This window comes from Metopolophium dirhodum, chromosome 1 (assembly GCF_019925205.1).
Source record: "Metopolophium dirhodum isolate CAU chromosome 1, ASM1992520v1, whole genome shotgun sequence".
NCBI classification, from domain to species: domain Eukaryota; kingdom Metazoa; phylum Arthropoda; class Insecta; order Hemiptera; family Aphididae; genus Metopolophium; species Metopolophium dirhodum.
Window position 1 is genome coordinate 133,165,903 of NC_083560.1, and position 24,515 is coordinate 133,190,417.

Here is a 24,515-nt window from a genome sequence, read left to right on the forward strand (position 1 = left end):
ATTTTACGTAGTATTAATATAACTTATAGGCAAAAGTTTATGTTATGTAAGGACCGTGTTATAGATTTCCATATAAATAATAATTATTTTATTATAATAAAATAAGAATAAAAAAAGTTGAGCACGACAAAGGTAATGCACTTTGAAAAGATCTATGCAACAATCAGATTATTCTACAAAAACCATTTCATGAAATAAAAATGTTTACGCGTCATTCTAGGTTATAATTAGTGAACAATTTCCTCCACAAATTATTCATATTTATAAATAATGTATAATATACTTGAAACATAGGCACTTACTTATAGTTTTGAATAACAGATTGTAAATATCTTTTTAGAAAAAAAAAGATAAATGTTGAATCACTTGAATTAATAAATTATTTAATTAGTAAATTGCAAATTTGAAATTACGTTACCTATACTCAATTCAAATTTCAAAATAATAATTATAAACAAATTCAAATATGCATTACGCATAAACGAAAACAATGTATCTTGTGTACACGGTCTTGGACCGAGTTATATCTTTGATATAACTATTACTACATAACCTCAAAAACGTATAACCAGCAGCGCATCGACAAAAGGTGGTCAGCAGTGGAACTGTTTTAGACATCGTAAGCTGATCAAAAAGAGTTGTCAGACCTTATCTTCGAAGACCGTGAGTCCGATAACACCACAGATAAGTATACAAAACAGTTTGAATAGGGAACACCGTCTCTATCATGATAAAGAAAAGAGGTATGTCAGCAACATACGAATTTTCGTACAATCGGCGCAGGCAGCCATATTGCTTTTCTCCGTTTTTATCATATTATATTGATTTTAATTTGTATTATCAGTATTTTTTGACTTATTATGATTAAGCAATAAACATTCAACATTTAAAACGAGATTTTAATTTAACATTTAAAATAATTTGGCTGTCATTTTCGTTTTAGAAAATTGTGATATTAATATTTATTATTAAGGATGCCTTTATGTATTTTTGAGGGTTGTAGAAGTGGCAGTAGAAGTAAAAAGTACGTAAAGAACAATACTATTCATTTGCATAAATTCCCCAAAGATGTAAACTTACGTGCTAAGTGGGTTTCACAAATAAAAAATGGATCAAATGTTCAAAAAGTAAATTGTGATACAGGTATAATTAAAAATATATTAAAGTTAAATTTCCTTTACCATGGTCTCTATATTACTCTATGTTTCAGTGTCTGGTTGTGCAGGAGATACCTGCGGGTGATATGCGCGTCCAACACTTATGTGGATTTCCATTTTACCGCCCGCTGTACGGAAAAAGGACGCTTTCCAACGCTTCAACCACTATCGAAAACCCAACTTTCGGTGCAGGCGTGGAAAAAAATTGAATACAAGGTTCCTAATATATTTTTATAATGGCAGTTAAAAAATATTTTAAATACACAGTCACAATTTTTTTTTTTATAAGCATTGAAAGTTCAAATTTAGACAAAATACGTAGTACGCACGAAAATTAACAAATTATTTTGAGTTAGTAATTTATAAAAATTTTTCTTTTTAAATCTAAGATTTTAAAATGTAATACAAGATTTATTATAAACTTGTCTACCTTTATCAAAAAAAAAAAAACATAATATCTAGAAGAAAGTCAAATTACATTTTTATGGGTGTTTAAAGTTCAAATTTTGACAACATCGGATATTCATCCTGTTTCACAATTAGCGGTTTTCTTATTTTGTTATACCTACATAATTCAAAAACGAATACCGTTGACACTTAAAAAATATATCATATGTTTATTTTATCAATTCCTATACTTGATAAAATGTTCAAAATATTTTGACTGTTTTCGAGATGTTTACAGACATTTTCAATTTTCAATTTTTTTTAATTTTTTTTTTCTATAAATGTCAATTTGTTAGGTCAAAAAGCGTGAAAAACTAATACAAGGCCCTTGATATATTGTTACAATAGTATTTTTTTTTTTATAATCAACTTTGATTGACAACATTTATCAAATTTATAATTTAAAAACAATTTTTTAGTTAAAAATGTATATAATGTTCAACTTTTATAGCTAAGGATTGAAAATTGAAATCAAGGTTCCACGTAAGAAGATTATTATGTAACCAAAAAATATAAAAACGGTTTTTTATAGTTAATTTATGTTCAAATTTGGACAAAATAAACCAAGATAAACGATTTTAGTTATTTTATTTTATGAATATTTATAGAATTTATGCTTTTCGGCTATTACTACCATTAATGTGATTTTAGAGCTAACGTACTAATTAAGTTGGATAGGGAGTACCACTCTAATATATTTTTTGGAAAATAATTTTGTATTTATTTTCAAATAAATTACCCATTAATGAACCAAACGTTATTTGTTATCTGTTAAAAGCTTAACAGACTACAAAATAAAGGACTTGATTTACCTTTCATTAATGATCAATGCTTGTTTATTCAAGTGTAGTAGGTAATTTATGTTGATTATTTTTGAAATGAATATACTTTTTGAATGGCACTCATTTGTACTTACATTTAATTTAAAACAATTAAATAATATTAATAATTTATTTTTGTATAGGTTGTAATATTGCTGTGTCAAATAAAAAATCAACCCCAAAAATGGTAAGTACCCATATAATTTATAAATATTAATATAGAATCAATTTTAATAAGACTTCCTTAACAAAGTCTTCAACAATATATTTAAATTAGCACTGTTAAACTTACCAACATTTAAAACACTTAATTTTTTTTTTAAGCAATATGACTTAAGTATTCATAACTTACACATCTTTTTGTTTCCTTAAATTATTATTGATAAATTAAAATAAAATTTATTTATTATATATTGTTTAACTATTATAAACGTCTAACAAGGAAAGATACATGGAAAACAAATTTTGGAACATTACAGCAGTGGCGGCTCGAAGGAGGTATATTTGAATCATGTGATTCATAGAAATATTAATGGGTGGGTGGGTGGGTGGGTGTGTGTCTTGTGGTTGGGAAAGTTAATTTGAAGAAGTTTTAAAAGTTGGTAATTCAATTAGAAATATAATGTTCAGCTCTATATGGACTACATGTGTATCAGCGTAAGTCGTACAGTAACAGCCAACATTAGGTTAAGCGGTTAATCCCGGTACCCGGATGTGTAAAGAATGGATTATAAATATATTGATATGTAATATAAGTACAATTATATGGTTCAGGGGTAATACAGGGTTAGATAATATTTACTGTGTATACCAATTAAATACCTATAACTGGCATAACTTATCCGCTAAAAAACTATGAATTCACCTTTTGGGGAGAGCAGTGAAAAATTTTTTAGGGTGGTTGGTGTAAAAATATTAAATGTGAGTCAAGAAAAAGAAAGTTCAAGCCGCCACTGCATTACAGCATTTCAAAACCAGTCCAATGTCAATGTTGAAGTTGATCGTTATACCCCAAGCATGATGATAATTACTAATTAATAATACGATAAATAATTAAGTGTTAGTTTTTTGTTTTAAGAATTAAAACATTTTCACAAAAAAGTAATTATGTAGTAATTGTAAATGTTAATGTTTTTTTTTGTGGTTTTCATCCTGGTTATAAATATATACAACACTTTTTTAATGCAGGTATATATTTCTTAAAATCAAAAACATGTTGAAAAGTGTTATATATAATATTATATTAATATAGCTAGTTAGTTTAAAATATATCTGTGACTTTGGTTTCAGACAACTTCCACATCATCAAACAGTCAAACCAATCAGCTAATATGGTGAACTCTTATATATAACTCGTATGTATACTATTCATTAATAAATTATGTTTAATTATTTTTTAAAACTACTTTTGTGCTTCTTAATAATAATAAATTAAAATTAAATACAACATTAGTATATACCTACCCTATTATATTATTGTTAATTTATAGTCATCTAATGTGAAAAGATGTATCAATAACGAAAATGGGAACATTGTTAATTTTTATTTTAATATTTAAAACATTTCAGCAAAAAGTAGTATTAAGTAATATTATACATTTTTTTGTGGTTTTCATAATTCCATTATCAATAATAGTATTAGATACATAAATATTTTTTTTAATACAAGAATCTATTTCTTAAAAAAAAAATTTTAAGAAGTGCATTATGTTAAAAAAAAAGAATAATATATAAATTATTGTTTTGTTATCTATAATATAATAGCTTGTTAATTAAAAATAATTTTATACCTGTGGTTTCAGAGACTATCCACATCTCCAAACCAAACGCTAATATGGAAAATTCTTATGTAAAACCCGTAAGTATACTATTCATTAGGAGGTTGTAGAATTTTTTTTTTTTTGGTAACTGACTTTCTACCTAAAAATTATAAATAACAATAAAATGAAACATTATTTATAGACATCTAATATAGAAATGTATATCTACAAATGGAAATGGGAATATAATAAGCACTTCACAGCCAGTCCAAAGACAATGTTGAAGTTGAACATATCCCTAACATAATGGTAATTCGTTTAGAAATACTATTAATTAAATAGCTACATATTTATATGTATAATATGTATTAGAGTTTTATCAACAACATAAGTTTTAAGACTATAACTAATATGATGTACAGTAGGTATATTATATTAATATTATTACAAAATAACCAATATTTGACATTTTATATTTTTTTAAATATTTTGGGATTTAGTAATTTACATGATGAACTTTTAGAACATTTTCCAATGACCAATCAATTAAAATTTTCAACAATTGAATACCTCATTTTGAACAACACTAATTTTACAGAAAAACTGGTACAATAAAATATATTTTCTTTATTCTATTATTCATTACCATCAAAATTAAACAAATATTTTAATAATTTTTAGGAAAATTTCATTAAAATTATTGGAGGTGTTGATGCTAAGGATCATGTGAAAAGAGCACTCGGTAAATTATTCAAAGATGAATATGCAATAAAATGCACCTGGACAGGTTAAGGAAAAGAAATTGTTACAAAAAATTGGAGATTCCGCAATAATCAAAATTGTTAAAAGTAAGACCATTTCAAACCAATTAAATATACTCCCGTCTTAATTTTTTTTTTAAAGAGAGTTGAAGATTTTTAATTTTCTTAAATTTGGATTATAACTAATTTATAATTATGGGTAGTAGTTGTTTTTAATTTGTTTCTATGGTGATAAACAAGCGTTGGAAATTAAAATCCCATTTTCAGCGGTTTTTTGTAATTTGTCGGTGGTTCTTCCTGCTATTAAATAGCTATTGAGAAGATCGAAAAATGACCTCTCTAAAGTACCATCTTGATCCTAAAAAATAAGATACTAAATGTTGAAATCAAAGCACTCCTTCTGGTAAACATTTTGTATACAGGATATAAAAAAAAAAATAAACACCATTGTAAAACCACTAGATCCCTCACTCTGCTCAGAATCTAAAATATCAAAATTTAGTTATTACAATTTTTCCAAGTATTTAAAGTTCAATTTTATCTAACTTTTTGTGAACTTTACAAACTGTAAATTATTCACCAAGTAGATATATAAACGTACCTATGTATTATTTATTGGAAATAGGTATAAGCTTGTCTACCAATTTTCATTGTTTAAGAATTATTTTTTTCGTATACCATAATTTATCATAGAAATTCAATTTTAACACATCCAGTGACTAACCTGAAGCCAACTTACTGTTTAGCAAAACTACCTAATGTTTGAATTACTGTTGTTATTTTTTCAGTAAAATTTTTGTAAAGGTTATACAGCCTCAGATTCTATAGCTTTTATTCTGTGTTTTTACTATATTATAATTTTTATAAATAATTTAATATACATTTAATTTCCTTATAGATATTATTACAACTATTGGAGATGTTGATCCTAAGGATCATGTGAAAAGAGCAATCGGTAAATTATTCAAAGATGAATATGTGATAAAATATGCGGAAAAGAGATTGTTACAAAAATATTGGAGATCCCGCAATAATCAAAATTGTTAAAAGTAAGACCATTTCACACCAATTAAAATACTCCCGTCTTAATTTTTTCTCTACTATAGAGCCCAACAAAGCTAAATCAAACATAGTTTTATTTATGTTTATACATTTTCTATAATGTACCTAACTTTTTAATAACTAATAAGTAGAGCTCGGATGTTTATGCCTAAGCATATTTTTTCGCACAGCCAGAATTACACCGGACTGAGATATAAACTTGATTCTTGAAGTCTATATTAGAAATAGGCAAACTTTTTTTGCATATTTGACATTTTTGAGCATATAAATGCATATATTGCTAATTTCTAGATTTAGTGGCATTTAAAATATTTAAATATAATATAAACGTAACACTTTTTACTACCTAATATGTATTTTAGTTTATATATTTATATTTATAGTATTTTATTTCTTTTATGTATTTTGCAATGAATTTATTTTAAAATAATTTTAAACAAGTTATTCTGAATCACTATTATCCCATTTTTTGTAATTGTTTAAAATAGATATAATATTTAGTATACATTTAATAATGTTCATAATTTATTTTGAATTAATAGTAACACCTTTTTTGCGTATATTTTTTTGCATATATTTGTTGAAAAATAGGTATATTTTTGATATATTAGCATATTTTGAAATTTTTAAATACATATTTTAATGACATTTTGGTCATTAACATCTGAGCTCTACTAATAAGGTATTTTTACAGTATGATATTACTTAAAAATTACAGTATTTTTTAAAATTTAATTATGACTGATATAAAACAAGGAAGTCCAGTATGTATGGAACAAAGAGTATTTGTAATTATTTTTAAAATTACTTACTATTTTGAAGAAAATATTATAACTAATAATACAACTAATTGTATTTTAATTTACATAGGTAATTCATGTAAGAAAAAAATGTTTAGGAAAAATAACAACACGTTACTTTAAACATATAAATATTTAATTGCTTAAAAAAAAGAAGATATCTTAAAGGAATTACTAACCATAATTTTCAGTTTGATTGTAGAAAGACTAATGTCTCAAATAATCTTGATTTAAATTCAGTTCATGTAAATAATTTTAATCTTACTTCAAATAATATTTGTATTCCTCCAGTAGCAGAAAACTTGCCAAATGAAAATGTAATTTATAATAGTTCTGATTTATCTAACTATGATGATGATAATTACGGCTGAACAAAACTAAAACACAGAAATTACAGTTTGTGAAATTGTTCAAAAGAGCCAATTTTCTAAGCATTAACAGGCCGCTGAAAAATTTTAATCACACAATATTGTAACCCTGTATTATAGATAACATATGAACCTCCAAATTTTATGTGTGTTGAAAATTACCATTTTTTTTATGAGCTCCAAAGTTATAGCAGATACTTGGTTTTAATTTTGGATTTATGAGTTGAATTAAACGAAATAACTAATATAAAACACAGTATCGTAGTATTTAAAAATTGTAAATTCTTTTAAGTAGTTTATATTTACAAATATAAATTTATAAATAACAATTAATGAAGTTAGGTGTTCTTACCTACTAATAAAACAAATTAAAATAAAATAAAAATGAATTGCAGTCCTTTCTGTTCACATTTGGTAAAATGATAAAATATAATATAAAAGTATAATTAACCAAGTTAAGAATACTTACCAGTGTAATAATTCATAAATAAATAATAAAAAATACATCATTCTGCACATTCAATAATAAAAGTATCTGATAGTCCAATTTTACTAACTAGGTCTTCAGAAATTCAAGATACTGGTAAGGTAGTTCAAAATTTTTTCCTACTATTTAGCATTAATGGAAGTAATTTTTTTACTATTTCATTTTTTTTTTCAAAGTGTATACCTCGTTGTTCTATGATTTTGTCTGGTTCATAATCGATGATGGTTTTTAAAAATTTTTTTTGTAAAAAGTCCAATTTTTTTGGTGCCTCATCAAAGTTAATATAATATACCATTTTGGTAGATCCTTTAAAAAATGTTACCATCACTAGACTCCACAATTTTAAACCTTTTACTGGGTCATTCTTTATGGTAGTGGATTTAATTCAGTAGTAACAGTGAAATAGTCATAATCATGTAAGACAGTCGGTAAATCCGCTATTGAATCAACCAATCTAACAAGCCAGAATGTTAAAACAAATTAACATTAGATTACTTATATTTTACATTCAGACAATAAATAATATGTAACTTACCTATTTACTTATTAGCTATTAAATTATAATTTATAACTTACTTTATAAATTAGAAAATATCGAGGAAAATTCTGTTTTGTAAAGTTCTTATTATATAACAAACTCTTGAAGTTACTTGTTTGTAAATTGATAAATAATCATCCGAATCCAAAGAAAATAATATGGTTTAATTCAGCGTAACAAGATGACAATGAGGATACAAAAAAGTCGATGTTGATAATAACGTTAGTTACTGTGTTTCACTGAGATAGATAGGAATATACTGGAGCGCGGACCCGCCCGTGTCTGTATGTTACGAAAAACGGGCCGTCTCATCTGCCGCTACCCCCACCACCGTATGGCATGAAATTGAGCTCCCATAAAAATAACATTGAAAGACTATACATTTTAACTTAACATAACTTTGGGATAAATGGTCGTATTGCTTTAACTTTGGTACCAACTTTTTTGTGTTCATGTGGACTTCAAATTTATATACATATTATAATTATAATTTATATACATATATATTTTTTTAATTTACCAAAAATAAAAATTATATGAACAACATTTGTATTAATGAAAAAATAAACATTAATTAACATAAATTTATTAAGTACATAAAAACATTTATAAATTTTTAAATAAAACTAATTTGGAAAGCTTAACCCTTAATGAAGATTTATTTTTTTGTACTTCACGAATAATATACTCATTTTGATAGTGACGCATTCTTATATTAATAAAATGTTTACAAATAGCTTTAATGTGTATTCATGACTAGGAGTACCAAGATCTACATTGATAGGATGGAATCCAGTAAAAAAGAAATTTCTACTTTTAGCTAGTATGCTTCTCTTAGCACACTCAAAAATATTTAAGGATACATTTTTATGTAATGCTTTTTCCTTTAAAACAATAATTTGAAATGCTTTTTCTAAATGTTGAACAATCAAAGAAATAGCCTTTGAAACAGTTTTCCTCTATTAACAGAAGAAGTAAATGTTAAACTGTTTGCATAAATATGATCAGATTGATTTTCTGTTAATGCTTCAATACAAAAAGTACAGGAAATTTTTTTTACCAAGTTTCGAATGATATATCCCGAAATATAATCTAAAATATCAGTAGTATATTCTCCTAACAGTTAATTGTTAAGTTATAATAATAATAATAATAATAATAATAATATTTATTGTCACCAAATTATAACAATTACAAACAATTTATGAGTAACAAAAATAATTTAAATAGTTTATATGAATATCCCATTTTAACTTATCATCAATAAATATTCCAAGATATTTAACATAGTTTACTCTTTTTAATTCACTACATTTGCATACATTATTTTTAGTATTATTGTTGATACAACTATTAGTATGAGCAATAATTTTATAATTATTTAAATGTATAGATTTTTGTATACCAAAGTGAATGTAATTAGTTTTTTCACTATTAATCTCTAGTGAATTATTATCTAGCCAGCTTTTAACAATACGAAAACTTCTCTCAGCCATTTTATATAAATTATTTATACACGGACTTTTTAATAAGATGACGGTATCATCAGCAATACAAATTATATTTCCAGGAGAATCTTGATTAAGAAGTCCATTAATGTATATTATGAATAATATCAGTCCTAATACGGTACCTTGTGGCACTGAGTAATCAATTTCTTGTACATTACTATAATAATCATCTATTTTAACTCTTTGTACTCGACCATTTAGGTATGACTTAAATACATTATAAGCAGCACCTTTTATTCCACAGTAATACAGTTTTTCGAGAAGAATTGTATGATCAACTGAATCAAAAGCTTTCTTAATATCTAAAAAAATTCCAAGAATATGTTGCTTGTTATCTAGATTTTCATATATATATTGAGTGGTTTTGTATAGTGCATTATTAATCGAAATATTACTTCGGAAACCTAATTGATTATTGTGAAAAAAATAATGTTTGTTTAAAAAGTCTAATAACCTACTTTTAAGGCACTTTTCAAATAATTTAGACAGAGTTAAAGTGAGCGATATAGGCCTGTAATTCGAACATTTACTTTTATCGCCATTTTTGTAAATAGGTATAACTATAGATTCTTTAAATGATTTAGGGAATTTCTCATTAGAAATAAAGCTATTAAATATTATAAATAAGGGCACAGCTATAGCATTTGACGTTTTTTTAAGAATATAATTAGATACCGAGTTTTTAGAAAAGAAATTGAAATTGTTAATACTATTTAATAGGTTAAGGACTTCACGCGTTTCAATTGGTTTTAAAAATATAGTTTCAGAAATATAACAGTTTTTGTTTAGTGTATCAAAACGTATAGGTTGGAAATTGCTAATCTTAATATTATTAGAAATTACGCTGCCGACTTTAGAGGAGAAACTATTAAACTCGAGTGTTATGTTTTGCTTTCCAGTTATTTTTTCACCATTGTTATTTCTTAGATTGCTAACATTCAATTTTTTTGATTTATTAGTGTATGATACATCTTTAATTAAATTCCATATTTTTTTGGAATCTGAGCCCGCAAGATTTATAAGATTTTGATATTAAAGGTTCCTGGCTAGCTTAATTGTATTATTTAATATGTTCCTATATTTAACGTATTTACATTTAAGTAACGTATTGAATGGTTGTTTGAGTAATTTCTTATATAATTTTTCTCGATTTCTTATTGACGTAATTAACCCTTTAGTAATCCATTGTTTAATTTTTTTATTTTTAGATTTACAATGCTTAATATTGGTTGAGGATGAATTAATAAATGAATTTAGCACCTGATTAAATTTTTCAAGCATATTATCTACACAATTATAATGATTTAGCCAATCCCAATTCTCGGTACTAATTAGCATTATTAAGATGGTCAAAGTTAATAAGGATCCGTTCAGTATAATTAATACTATTGTTTCTATCGATGAGAGGCGGTATCTCGTTAATAATAATAGTGCTAAAGTGATCAGTTATATTACATTTAAGGATATATGCAGTAAATGTACTACCATTTATGATAGCGTGATCAGCTATAGTCTTAGATTGTTTTACAAAAATATGGTCAATACATGTTTTAGAATTACCATTAACTCTAGTGAAATCGTTAATTGCAGAGGTAAATCCAAACTTGGCCATTGTATTAAGATATGCATTAGATTCAAATGAATTGGAAAACAAATTGATGTTAATATCACCACAGATTATATGATTACTTTTAAAATCATTATCTGAAAGATAGTCATCTAATGAGGTAATAAACTCATATAGTTGATCTATATATGTTTGAATTTCACTTTCATCATTATCAAATGTTGTTTCTTTCTGTACACTCCTTACACTTCTTTTATCAGAGCGAAATTCTAAAATGTCATCTTCAAGTGCATCAAAATCACAACAGTTACCACTCTCAACAGTTTTATTTCTTGTAAATAATAGCTGCCTCAAAGTATGTTTAAACTGAATGCAATTAGAATTATTGTTACATCCACCTCTACAAAGTACACAGGCAAAAAAAAGTTCTATATGATCTTGAGAAGCTTTATATGTGAGGACAAATTTTAAAGGGTTCTGATTTTTATACATTAGTTTATAAGACATTTCCAAGGTACTTTTCATGTCAACAATAAATCCTAAGACAAACATTTTCCTACCACTTAAATAAACAGGGGATTCCTCAATCATTAATGTTTTTAAATAATCAATGGTATTATTAAATACTGACTCAATAGTCTTAATGTTACCAGCATTAATTGGACTTTTGTACCCTTTTGCAAAGGGAATTCCAGAATTTAATATATCAAACAGTCTGTCAATTTGTCTTATAAAGTAAGCAGTTGATTCACTTTTTTGAAATGATATTTCTCCTTTGTTTTGTAGTTACTCAATCGCATCTGCCACACCGCTGCTTAAGGACTGCGCTGCTAATTTGACATTCATAATGCTGTTTCTGTAATGTATATGCTGTGATGTTAGTTTGTTTGCAAATTTTAATCCAATATCATTTTGGAAATTATTTAAATCAATTATAAATTTCCACTGTACAAGGCCATCATGATCAATATGTTTAAAGCATTTTTTATCCAATTTTTTGAAGCACTGTACATTTGATGATGCCCCATCGCAAGTAACACTCTATATTCTTATACCAATATCATAAAGTTTTAAAATAGCAGAAGTAACTAGCGTACTTAAGACATTACTGTTAATTTTGTTTACAAAAAAATAAGCAATAGGACATTTAAAATGTTTTGTTAAACTAACAATAAGGAAAACCAATGCTTCGGTAGCCAATTCAGAATTTTCTGATCCATCACCAAATTCAATATTTCCAGAATACTTTCCTGTGCTTGATTCCCAAATAAGTTGTTTCTTTATTGCCATTGAATCAAATATCAAGCAACAATCTTGTAGCCAATCACATTTCTTAACTTCTACTTTTAAATAATTAAAAACTTCACTTAAAAAACCTGCCTCACAGTGTGTAGAGCTCATCCAACTACGAATAGTAGAAGGGTGTGGTAATGTGAATAATGTTCTTACATAAGCATAAGCTTTTGGTAAATAAAAGAATAATGTTTTTGAAAAGTCTTTCATAATTTTGGAATAGCGTACAGCATTTTTACCAAGCGTTCTGCATTTTCGTTCATGCAATAATATATGTAATAGGTACCCACCAAATCTGTCATCTAACTGCGACACTATCTCATCGGATGAAGGGATATTTTTTTTTATATTAATGATAAGACCTTTCAAGGACTTAATTTTCAAATTCCGTTGATGCAAACGCTGTCGCAAATTTTTGATTTTTTGTCTTAATTTTTGTTTTGTTGGAGAAGTTATTTCATATTGTACACTTTTGTCTGTCAAATTCAAAAAAAAAATTTAAGCGAGCATTGCAATAAGTATGTCTAATAACTATAGTACATATGATTATAAGAATAGGACAAAGTAATTAATAAAGAAGTACACACCTCAACCACAGGTGGACAATTATTAACCATTAACCATGTCTTCTTTATCTGCCATTGATGTGGTGCTACACGTTGGTGAATTAGGTTTTAAATTGTATTTTTCAGTTAACTAAACAGTAAATACAATAATTAAAACATTAAATCTAATTTTAAAAAAAAAATTTAATTTGTTCATAAAAACTTACTTCATTTCTGTTAAGCAGACGGCGTTTAACAGGCATTTTTTCTTGTAAATACTTAGGAAAACCATTGAATATCCTAGGATAAGCGTCTTCTTTCAACAGTCTCACACTTGCTGCAGGGCGAATTTGATAGTCCTCAGGTATGAAATGTTCACTGCATATAAATGAGTATTTTGTAGGAATGAAATCTTTTCTTTTTATCATTTTCACCCATTTTTTTAGTAACTCTGGTTTGTTGAGTGGAAATCTAAATATTAAAATTAGGGTTTCAATTGGTTATTACCATTGATTGACTACCAATAACTAAAAGTTCCAAAAGTCAGATGTGGCCCATTTATATTTCAGTTATTAATTGTAGTAAAATACCTAATATGGTGCTTTCAGTCGACATATTAATTCACGGTACTAAAAAACCAGTAAATATTGAAACTTATTTCCATCAATTTATTGTTGATATTTCATCATAGTTAGATACGGGTATGAAAATTAATTGCATTGATATTAAATTTGAAATAGGACATATAGTGTGTGATGTGCCTGCAAAGTTTTGCTACTGAATGTCAAGGGGCATAATGTTTTTTTTGTTTGTACTTCATGTATTCGGGAAGGTACCTATGTACAAAATCGAGTCTTCTTAGATGTTAAGATGTTTAGAAAAAACCAAATGTAAACCAACTATATAATTCCCAATTACAATGCTGACTGTGCAGCTGAATGCTAGGTATCATGTATGTACAGTTTAATTTTTTTCTATTACCTACCTCTTTGTATATATTTTTATATAATGTTTCAATGTATGTTTTCCTTTTTAATGTGCTTGAATTTTGTGTTAGCTCCAATGAAAACAATTTATGACATGGATGCCAATTCTGTGATTGCCAATAATAATATGTATAATTTGCCTTCTAAGTTGTTAGAACAATTATTATAACTCTTAGAATATTCTGTAATACTTAATATATTATTAATAATTATAATTTGTGTTTACCTGTTTCAAATTCTACTTCTTTGTTGAATACAACAACTGACTTCAACACAATTATTGATACAACAGGTATTTAAATGTGATCCTATTATATTTTTTTGGTTTATTAATCAATGTTTTGGTGGATCTATGATTTATTTTAAATTTAATGTACAAGAAATTCTACATCAAACTTTGACTTATTAAATATTCCTGCAGGTAATATATTATGTAATATAATATTATATATACATAAATAAATTAAACTTGTTTTTTTGAAACATTGTTGTTATGTATGTGTAAAATTGTGTAGATAAAATTTTTTATTAATGTAAATTTGATTTCAGAATAATTTTATTAATTCTATTGGTGGCTCTGATACCAAACAGTACATCAAGAGAGTCCTTACAAAATTATTTTCAAATAAACTGGCTACATTTTGCTGTTGGACTGGCCAAAAGAATAATTTTTTACTAGTTGATCATCAAATAATGAAAGCTGTGAAAAGCTTAATACTTATTAAAATTGTTTGAACAAATATCAATTTAAATATGCTACCTAATTGTATCCTTAGAAATTTCATATGAATTATACCATAACAATGAACATACATTCGAGATGGCTATCAAAGATTGGTTTAGGCACGGAGCTCAACGCCTGAAGAAGGAACAAATATTAATGCATTAACCAGGCATTAGCAATCCAATAAATATCTTTAAAGTGTATAATGGATAATAACATCACATTACTTTTAGTAACATTTTTTGTATATTTCTGGGACTGGATTTTGCACAGTGGGTAATGGGTATACATTAATTGATAAACTTTTTGTTATTTATAAATTATTTTTCACAGTTCAAATATTTGTATAAATGTTTTAAAACAGACTGACAAATATGTTATGTTGAAAACTAATTTACTGGTAAAAATTACTCATGTTTAAAAATTAAAGCAAATCAGGATTGCAGTGAAGTTAAATGAATTGCATACAATAGTTTAAATTTAACACCTTTTATATAGTTGACAAACAACTTTTGTCTAATGTATTTAAAGTTGATATTAATGATATTAAGTATAAATGTATTTGTATTTGTAGTACAGGTAACAAAGCTATTGTTTAATTATTATATTATATTATAATATCTTGTATTTATAAATTTTAATTGTATTTTTAATTCTTATTTATAATATATTATTATGTATTTACTGTATCTATGTTTTATTAATTTAATAAATAAATAAATAAATATAATAATTGTAACATGAATTAAAAAAAATATTTGGGGATTACAAATACCTATCGTATTGACATGAATGTGATGTTAAATGATAAACACCAATGTAATGTTATTTCAAACATTGATGTTACACTACAAAAAAAAATATAAATAACACTAATAACAGTTACATTAAAACAAGAGTGCAATTTTGATTTTCAATGTAAAAAAAATGTATTCTTGTAACATTATAGGTTTGTGACTGGATAATTCCTATACAACATAATATTGACATATTGTATGGAAGGTTTCTACTAATGTTTTAATGATATTTATTTAATGTTATTATCAGGTCAACGGCAACTGATTATCAGCAGTTAAGGCTATGTAATTTTCACAAATAGTCAACACATTTTGTAATATTTCATGTTACAGCGGGATATTGTTTTATCATTAATGAAACATGGTATTGCAACATTGGGCAGGGACTAGAATCAAAAATTCTTAAAATATGGGCAATAGAAACCGAATTTTAATATTTTAAAAAAACCGAAATTGGAACTCATATATTTAAATCAACAAAAATTTGGTTTTTCAATGATTATTTTGTGTTTACCTCTGTTGCCTGTGCTCAATTTATTTAGAAGTGCAGAAGTTCTTTGAAAAACTATGGTTACTTTTTCTAAAGTTGTAAAATCTGGAACCGGAAGCAGAACTCTTAAATTAAGATTCAAAAAACCTGAACCGGAATCAGAACCCCAAAAACCTGAAGGTTCCACTCCCTGAATTATGAGCTAAGAAAAGCGGCCCTTACAATGAATATTAACCGTTCACATGTAATTTGTTACGTATTTAAATTTTGATCTCGTTTGGTATGCCTTTATGTAAGAAGTTTAAAAAAATAGTGGATAATTTTAAAGAAGCAGTTGCAAAAGATTTCGATTGAGAATTAAAATCTATACTAATCACAATGGTAATGAGCTCAAAAAAATCTCGATAATTAGATCTTGTTTTAAATATTGTGTTTATTAATAAATTGTTATGCATAAAATAATCTATTTGGAATGTTCAATATAAATTGTTTTACTGTGTATTATTGTATACTAAAAAATAAACAAAAAGTGTATGTTGGGGAGAGTTCCTCCTAAAGCTCCCCACATGTTGTTTACCTAGCAGATTATCTACCCCCTACACGCACCACAGATAAAAATCATAATAATATCACCTCATTGTTGAGTGTTGTTGAACGAAACTACTGATCAGGATATTGACAGGAATCTTAACTGTCGAGTTTAAGGGGTTTGACATAGGCAATTAAAGCAAAATATTGAAATTTTTAGTAATGAAATTGCATAAAAAATCATAATATTGTGGTATTGCCATTTTTATCAATAATAAGTAGTTATACATTATTTTATTCTAGTTGAAAATCAGTCGTGAATTTCATTTTTGCCATTATTTTGATGTTACTGTCTTGTATATTAAATGACAACTGATATTTATAAAGTGTAGTTTAGGTTGAACTGTTTCCAATTTCTATACCGATTTTAATTATAACGTTTTTATTCCAAAATTGTATAATAACTAGTGCAGAGGAATAGCCAAGAGGAATGATGGAGTTTCCGCCCTCCGCCACTTGAAGTTTTCGAAAATTAAAAAATTATTTCTTTGAAAGTTACGGCAAATAAAATTTTCTACAGCTGTATATGAAACAAAACCTAAAAGTTTGATAAGCCACATTGGTACACATATTGGCGAGCTTTGAGCTCTTAATTAATAGTTCAATACTTAGGTACATTTTAATAGGTATAGGAATGTTTGAACTATATTTGCTCAATGGCGCCAAATGTGTATGCTTTAAATATTAATATTTTTATAGTAATTATTTTAGATATTTTAGATTCTGAGTGGAACGATGAATGTATTGATTTTATAATGATGTGTGTTTTTTTTTATTTTTGTGTCTGTCATCACCAAAAGTAAACATTTCCCATTATTTTTCAAAAGCGACGCGATAAACAAAAGAAAAATTAAGGAAAAACGAGAAAATCGATTTTGATTTTTGGTGCAACTCTAAAACAAATGACCGTAGGTACATGAAATTTTGACTGAATGTTTATATTAGCATTTTCTATACACCATAACATTTTCCAAATATTTTGACTTAATTTGAGCTGTTTACGGACATTTTCAGTTTCCATTTTTTTTTAGTTTTTTTTTCTAGAAATATCAATTAAATTTTATCTGTTGGGTAAAAAAGCTTGAAAATTTTATAGAAGGCTCCTAGGTTAATGTTTTAAAGGCAGATAAAAAAAATTCAAATTCACATTTTATAAGCATTTTAAGTTCAAATATTGACAAAATACTAAAAAATCACGAAAATTAGCAAATTATTTTGAGCTGAGAATTCATAAAAATTTTTCTTTTTAAATCTAAGATTTGAAAATGTAATACAAGATTATCCATAAGTTTGTCTACCTTTAATCAAAAAAAAAATGTCTACAAGAAAGTCAAATTAAATTTTTATGAGCGTTTGAAATTCATATTTTTATAACATTTGATATTCACTCGATATCTCATGTAACGATTTTCTTATTTTGTTGTAATTAAAAAACGTATGACTATAGATATTTGAAAATTTCACTGAATGTTTGTATTAGCATTTTCTATACACGATAAAATTTTGAAAATAATTTGACTCTATTTGAGCTGTTTACGGACATTGTCAGTTTTCAATTTTTTTAGTTTTTTTTTCTATAAATATCAATAACATTTTATTTGTTGGGTAAAAAAGCGTGAATATTTAATATAAGGCTCCTGATATATCGTTCTAATAACAGTTGAAAAATATTAAAAATACATAGGCACAATTTTTTTTTATAAGCATTTAAAGTTCAAATTTTGACAAAATTTATAATTTATAAAATGTTCAACTTTTATAGCTAAGGATTGAACATTTAAAACAAGGCTCCACGTAAATAGGTTATATATAAATTACTTTATTTACAATAATATCATCAAATATACTTTGTAATATCATATATATATCGGCTGACTGACCGTTATCGCTCAGAATCGTTTTTCTTATACAAAGATATTTTATCATTGAATTCAAATTTAAAATCATCCGTTACAGTGACCCACTTGTAACCTACTGTACAGCAGAGCGACATCCACTTACCCACAAATAGTCAACACATTTTGTAATATTTCATGTTACAGCGGGATATTGTTTTATCATTAATGAAACATGGTATTGCAACATTGGGCAGGGACTAGAATCAAAAATTCTTAAAATATGGGCAATAGAAACCGAATTTTAATATTTTAAAAAAACCGAAATTGGAACTCATATATTTAAATCAACAAAAATTTGGTTTTTCAATGATTATTTTGTGTTTACCTCTGTTGCCTGTGCTCAATTTATTTAGAAGTGCAGAAGTTCTTTGAAAAACTATGGTTACTTTTTTTAAAGTTGTAAAATCTGGAACCGGAAGCAGAACTCTTAAATTAAGATTCAAAAAACCTGAACCGGAATCAGAACCCCAAAAACCTGAAGGTTCCACTCCCTGAACAGTGTTGATCATTATCTAGATAAATTATCTAAATAATTTATCTAGATCAATAATTAATTATCTTTTATCTTATCTAGATAATAAACAAAATTAGTTATCTGATGAATTATCTTAGATGAATTATTGAGTTATCTAACGTAATTCATCTAGATAAATAAATATATTTATTCAAAAAATTCGAAAAATTGAACTTGAAAGTCTTAAAATATTAAACTCCTATTAAATTAATAAATTATCCTTGCACAAATACAGAACAATAACAAAGTAATAGGTAATAATTTTCCATGCCACTTTTATGTTATTTCTAAATTCTAATTATCCCGATTTATACGGGCTACGGCCGAATACTATGTTGCAACGTTGTGTCGTCGACTCGTCGTCTGTCGACTGCCGTGTAGGTACACCATAATCCAAAGTCCATAATTTATTATTGGGGATAATAATAATTAATATGTGCACAAGAGTACAAGACCACACTACACGTCTACACTCTACACAGTACACACTACCTACACAAACAGGCACAATAACACATCAATGACATTTTGAATAGCTCTCGCATATAACTGATGTATATTGTATATTATATTCTTATAATCTTGTGTGTTCAATTTTAAATTTCTAAATATAGGTAACATAAATGAATGCAGATTTCCCAAAATGGTATAGTTATATAATGATATTATAAATGTTATTGTATGGTTTTATATTAATAAATCCATAATATATTATATCATATAAAGCTATAATAGTTATAAGTACCTTATATTCTATATTTGAATATTTCTATAACAGTCAGTCAGTGGGTACAAATTCAATATACGTCTATATCTACATTAGTGTACACTGTTTATTATTAAATACGTATACTAGTTTTGAAATTGTTGATAAATCATAAATATACATTAATACCATTTCTACTAAAACAACAACAATTATTATTACCATATTCTTAATTATATCATATGGTCTCAAACCACAGACGACGAATGACGGTGTGAGTGTGCCGTGCGACAAAGTTGGTTACCGATAATTTTTGTTTAGTATTGTGTTTACTGTTTAGTTTCCTCAGTTTTGGTTTGATTTATAATTTTAACATAATGGAAAAATGCATCAATCGAAGCACAAAAAAACAAAACATTGTGTGTGAAGACGATCCTGTACACAATTTGGAAACAATAGAAAAATCAAAATGTTACATATTTAATGGCAAGTTTTTCAAAATAATAAATGAAGAAGACAATGAAAAAAATAAAATATCCGCGCAGTGCCAAAATTGTCCTAAAATCGTGCATGGTCATAAGGGTTCTACTGGAAATTTTTTAAGTCACATCAAAGTAGGTACTTAAATAAAATTAATTAATTATTATCAAGACCTAAAATATGTCCAATTGCAGGGTAGGTACATACTACATAGGTACCTATAGTAGTTAGTACCTACCGAGGTACCTACACACTTTTAGTTCAATTAATAACAATGATAGATTTCAATAGGTACCTAAAACACCTGTTAGGCTCTATTAATAATTATTTGCCCTGAATGTCTGAATTTTTTTTAATTATAATTGGTTAGGTATTATAATATGTTGATAATTTTTTATTCAAATAGGTACATATTTATTTGAATAATTATCAAGATATAATTTTGCCCGACTGCGTATTATTATTTAATAATATGTATTATTATAAATTTACTGTTATAGTTTAAACATTTACATTTGATGGAAAAAGTCAAAGCAGCTAAAACTGTTAAGAAAAATGTACAATCCATAAAAAAACAAGAAACCTTGCCGTTATCGCATACAAATAAAATATCAAAACAAAAAGTGAGTATTTATTTTATATGTATGATTTACACTGAACTATTTGATTTTACTTAATGATAATTTGTGTACCTTTCAAGTCACTTGGTAGTTCCATAATTGTTTTAATACCTATTTATTGATATTTTAATTTATACATTCTTATACAGAGTAATTTGAAATAGAAATTGTTCAAATATTATTTGTGTTTAATAATGTAATGAAAAAAGATTTTTAAATATTAAAAAAAAAATTTTTATTTATTTAAATAAAAAATTACCGATTTAGTTAACAGTTTTTATAACCGTGCCACCGCGGTGTTGGAAATTGAAAGATAATTGAGGTAATATGTGGTACATTTTCTTATCGAGTAGTGTAAAAAAATATAAATATAGATTAATATATTACTGTTCAATAAATATTTTGAAATTATAGATGTATATTAATGGTTAAATACTCTGACACAAAAAATTAATTCATGGCAAAAACCTAAAGATAATAATATATAGTATACCATGTTTTATGACTGAAAAGTAGATCAAATTGTGGTAAATTAATACCTAAAGTTATTATAGATTTATTTTTTTTAAATGTAAATATTATACTATATACAGAACAATTAGGTTTACCTATATTTTGCTTTTTTTTAAATTTTTTTTGTATTGTTTGTAACTTTGTAAGTAATTTATTATTTCATTTTTCAGATTACTGACTTAACCTTTGCATATATTGTGGAAGAAATGAGGCCATTAGTGACTTGCGAAAAACCAGCATTCAAACGCCTCATAAAAGGATTATGCGGCCTTGGCGATACAACTTCATTACCAGATCGTAGAGTCATGTCTAATGAGTTAAATAATAAGTACACATCATACATAACCATGTTAACTGATTTAATAGCTAAACAAAATTTTATATGTACAACGGCTGATATTTGGTCTTGCAATAACAAAAGTTATTTGGGTATGACTGGTCATTTTATTGATGAGCATACCTACATTAGACATTCATACATTCTTGGTTGTAGAAGGATTAAAGGAAGTCATACATTTTTAAATATAACAGAGATAATGAATGAAATAACTCATACATATAATATCCAGAACTCTAAAATATCACATACCGTAACAGATAACGCTAGCAATTTTGGCAAGGCATTCAGAACATACTCTTTAAAATCTATTGGTGTGGAGTTTTCAAACATTGGTAATGATAACTGGTTTGCTGATGAATCTATATGTGATGATCCTAATACTGGGGTAGAAATTGATAATTCTAGTACAGATTTTGATACTGTAGATTTCTCCACATTGTTTTTGAATTCTGAAGATATGGAAAGTGATGAAATATGCTTACCAGATCATATAACATGTTCTGCACATACTCTTAGCTTGATTGCAACTGTTGATGTAGACAAAATTTCTGATCAGTCTTATAAATTAACTTCTAAAAATGCTTTTAATAAATTATGTAGTTTTTGGAATCTTTTAAGTCGTAGTACAGTGGCCTCAGACAAGGTATATGATATCTGCGATTGCAAATTTCCTATACCTATTGTAACTAGGTGGAATTCCTCATTTGACGCTGTAAAAAAAATAATTGCACATAAAGAAACAGTAAAATCTTTATTTACTGAATTGAAACTTGAACAACTAACAAAAAAAAATTGGGTATTTTTAGAAGAATACTGTGCAGTTATGGAACCGCTTGCCATTGCACTTGACAAATTACAAGCTGAAAAATCTTGTTTTCTAGGATATGTCGCACCTACTATAATATCGTTAAGACTTTTATTAATTCAACAGACAAATTTAATATATTGCAGACATTTAGCGTTATCAATTATTAAAAGCCTAGAAAAAAGATTTTATTTTATATTTGATTTAGAAAACATAAAAGGTAAGCCATATATCATTGCTTCAATATCTCATCCTAGGTTTAAACTTTCATGGATACCTGGTCGATATTTAACTTTCTGTAAAAATTTATTTTTGTCTGAATGCAATTTCATAAACTCATTAACCAATTCAGATTCTAATTCCGTTGAAAATGATTCTGCTGGTAGTGATGAAGAATTTTATGGTATTTTAACACAAAGTAAATATTCACTTGATCGTTCGGCTTCTGATAATGTACACTGTGTAGAGTTAAATTTAAATAGTACTAATGAAGTAACTGTACAAGCACTATCTTATTTAGATTCTAAAAATAAAGACCTTGACATGTTAAACACATTCCCAGTTGTCAAAAAGGTCTTTTTTAAATATAATACAACTCTCCCGTCTTCAGCACCAGTAGAAAGGCTATTTAGTAGTGGATCTCAAATCTTAACCCCGAGAAGAAACAGGCTTCAGGATAAGACTTTTGAAATGTTATTGTGTTGTAGGTGCTTAATGCTTAATGAAAGAATTTAATAATTGTTAACAATGTTAATATGTAAAATATATCATGATTTTTTTTATATTTCATGAAGTTTATGTTTTTTTTTCCAATATTTTACTATCATATGTATTAACTATATAGTATTATTTCAATTGTAATGTTATGTTTTAAAAAATTATAATATAACTACAAAGATAATGTACTTAATTAAAACTAATTACTTATTAGGTAATTATTACTTATTTCCCATTCATAAATGTACAGTGTTTTTTTCATTTTATACTGAAGGTACAATGTTTTTTTTTCAATATTTTATTATGATGTATATTTACTATTTTATATATTTTAGAATATAATTATGTGTTAACCATTATTTGTATAACAAATTACATTTTTATGTTTAATAATTAATTACTATTATTTTAAAATATATTAATGAATTGTTTTATAAAATTATAATAAACCTAGGTACAAAGAATGTATTTTTTTTAAAACTAAGTACTTATTATTTATTACTTATTTTCTATACATAAATGTACACAATGGTCAATGGCAGATCTAGGATTTTTTTTTTGGAGGGGGACGGGTATATTAAAATAATTTTATCTTTTTTTTTATCCAGATAAATAGTGTTTTATCTTTTATCTTTATCTAGATAATTTAGATTTTAACTATCTTCTATCTTTATCTAGATAAATTGTATCCAATTATCTTTTATCTTTATCTAGATAAATTTTTAGTTATCTTTGCACAACACTGTCCCTGAATTATGAGCTAAGAAAAGCGGCCCTTACAATGAATATTAACCGTTCACATGTAATTTGTTACGTATTTAAATTTTGATCTCGTTTGGTATGCCTTTATGTAAGAAGTTTAAAAAAATAGTGGATAATTTTAAAGAAGCAGTTGCAAAAGATTTCGATTGAGAATTAAAATCTATACTAATCACAATGGTAATGAGCTCAAAAAAATCTCGATAATTAGATCTTGTTTTAAATATTGTGTTTATTAATAAATTGTTATGCATAAAATAATCTATTTGGAATGTTCAATATAAATTGTTTTACTGTGTATTATTGTATACTAAAAAATAAACAAAAAGTGTATGTTGGGGAGAGTTCCTCCTAAAGCTCCCCACATGTTGTTTACCTAGCAGATTATCTACCCCCTACACGCACCACAGATAAAAATCATAATAATATCACCTCATTGTTGAGTGTTGTTGAACGAAACT

General features: G+C 26.2%; 1 protein-coding gene and 1 long non-coding RNA gene across 8 annotated transcripts; both read left to right on the plus strand.

Annotated features, from left to right (window-relative positions):
* The first annotated feature begins 694 nt into the window (after positions 1-694).
* Positions 695-15,533, plus strand: LOC132934838 (uncharacterized). Of its 6 annotated transcripts, none has more exons than XR_009663095.1 (11): positions 695-743; positions 1,004-1,143; positions 1,211-1,373; positions 2,569-2,612; positions 3,716-3,780; positions 4,228-4,283; positions 4,388-4,494; positions 4,686-4,791; positions 4,867-5,033; positions 5,845-5,995; positions 12,066-15,533. It is a non-coding gene; the product is annotated as an uncharacterized LOC132934838 (long non-coding RNA). The 6 variants fall into 6 exon arrangements; XR_009663094.1 differs by lacking the exon at positions 695-743 and having other exon boundaries at positions 756-1,143; positions 12,066-14,524; positions 14,653-15,533; XR_009663097.1 differs by lacking the exon at positions 695-743 and having other exon boundaries at positions 753-1,143; positions 4,709-4,791.
* A 4,238-nt stretch (positions 15,534-19,771) lies between these two features.
* Positions 19,772-24,019, plus strand: LOC132935209 (uncharacterized). Of its 2 annotated transcripts, none has more exons than XM_061001684.1 (3): positions 19,772-20,434; positions 20,801-20,923; positions 21,604-24,019. In XM_061001684.1, the coding sequence occupies exons 1-3, from the start codon at positions 20,198-20,200 to the stop codon at positions 23,311-23,313; spliced, it is 2,070 nt and encodes a 689-aa protein (XP_060857667.1). In that variant the 5' UTR covers positions 19,772-20,197; the 3' UTR covers positions 23,314-24,019. The 2 variants fall into 2 exon arrangements, with proteins under 2 accessions (XP_060857667.1, XP_060857668.1); XM_061001685.1 differs by having other exon boundaries at positions 20,365-20,438.
* Positions 24,020-24,515: the final 496 nt, after the last annotated feature.

Coding starts and splice junctions, on each gene's coding strand:
- LOC132935209 (XM_061001684.1), top strand. CDS start 20,198: ATGGAAAAATGCATCAATCGAAGCACAAAAAAACAAAACATTGTGTGT. Junction 20,435..20,800: donor ATTTTTTAAGTCACATCAAA/GTAGGTACTTAA, acceptor TTACTGTTATAG/TTTAAACATTTACATTTGAT. Junction 20,924..21,603: donor ATAAAATATCAAAACAAAAA/GTGAGTATTTAT, acceptor TTCATTTTTCAG/ATTACTGACTTAACCTTTGC.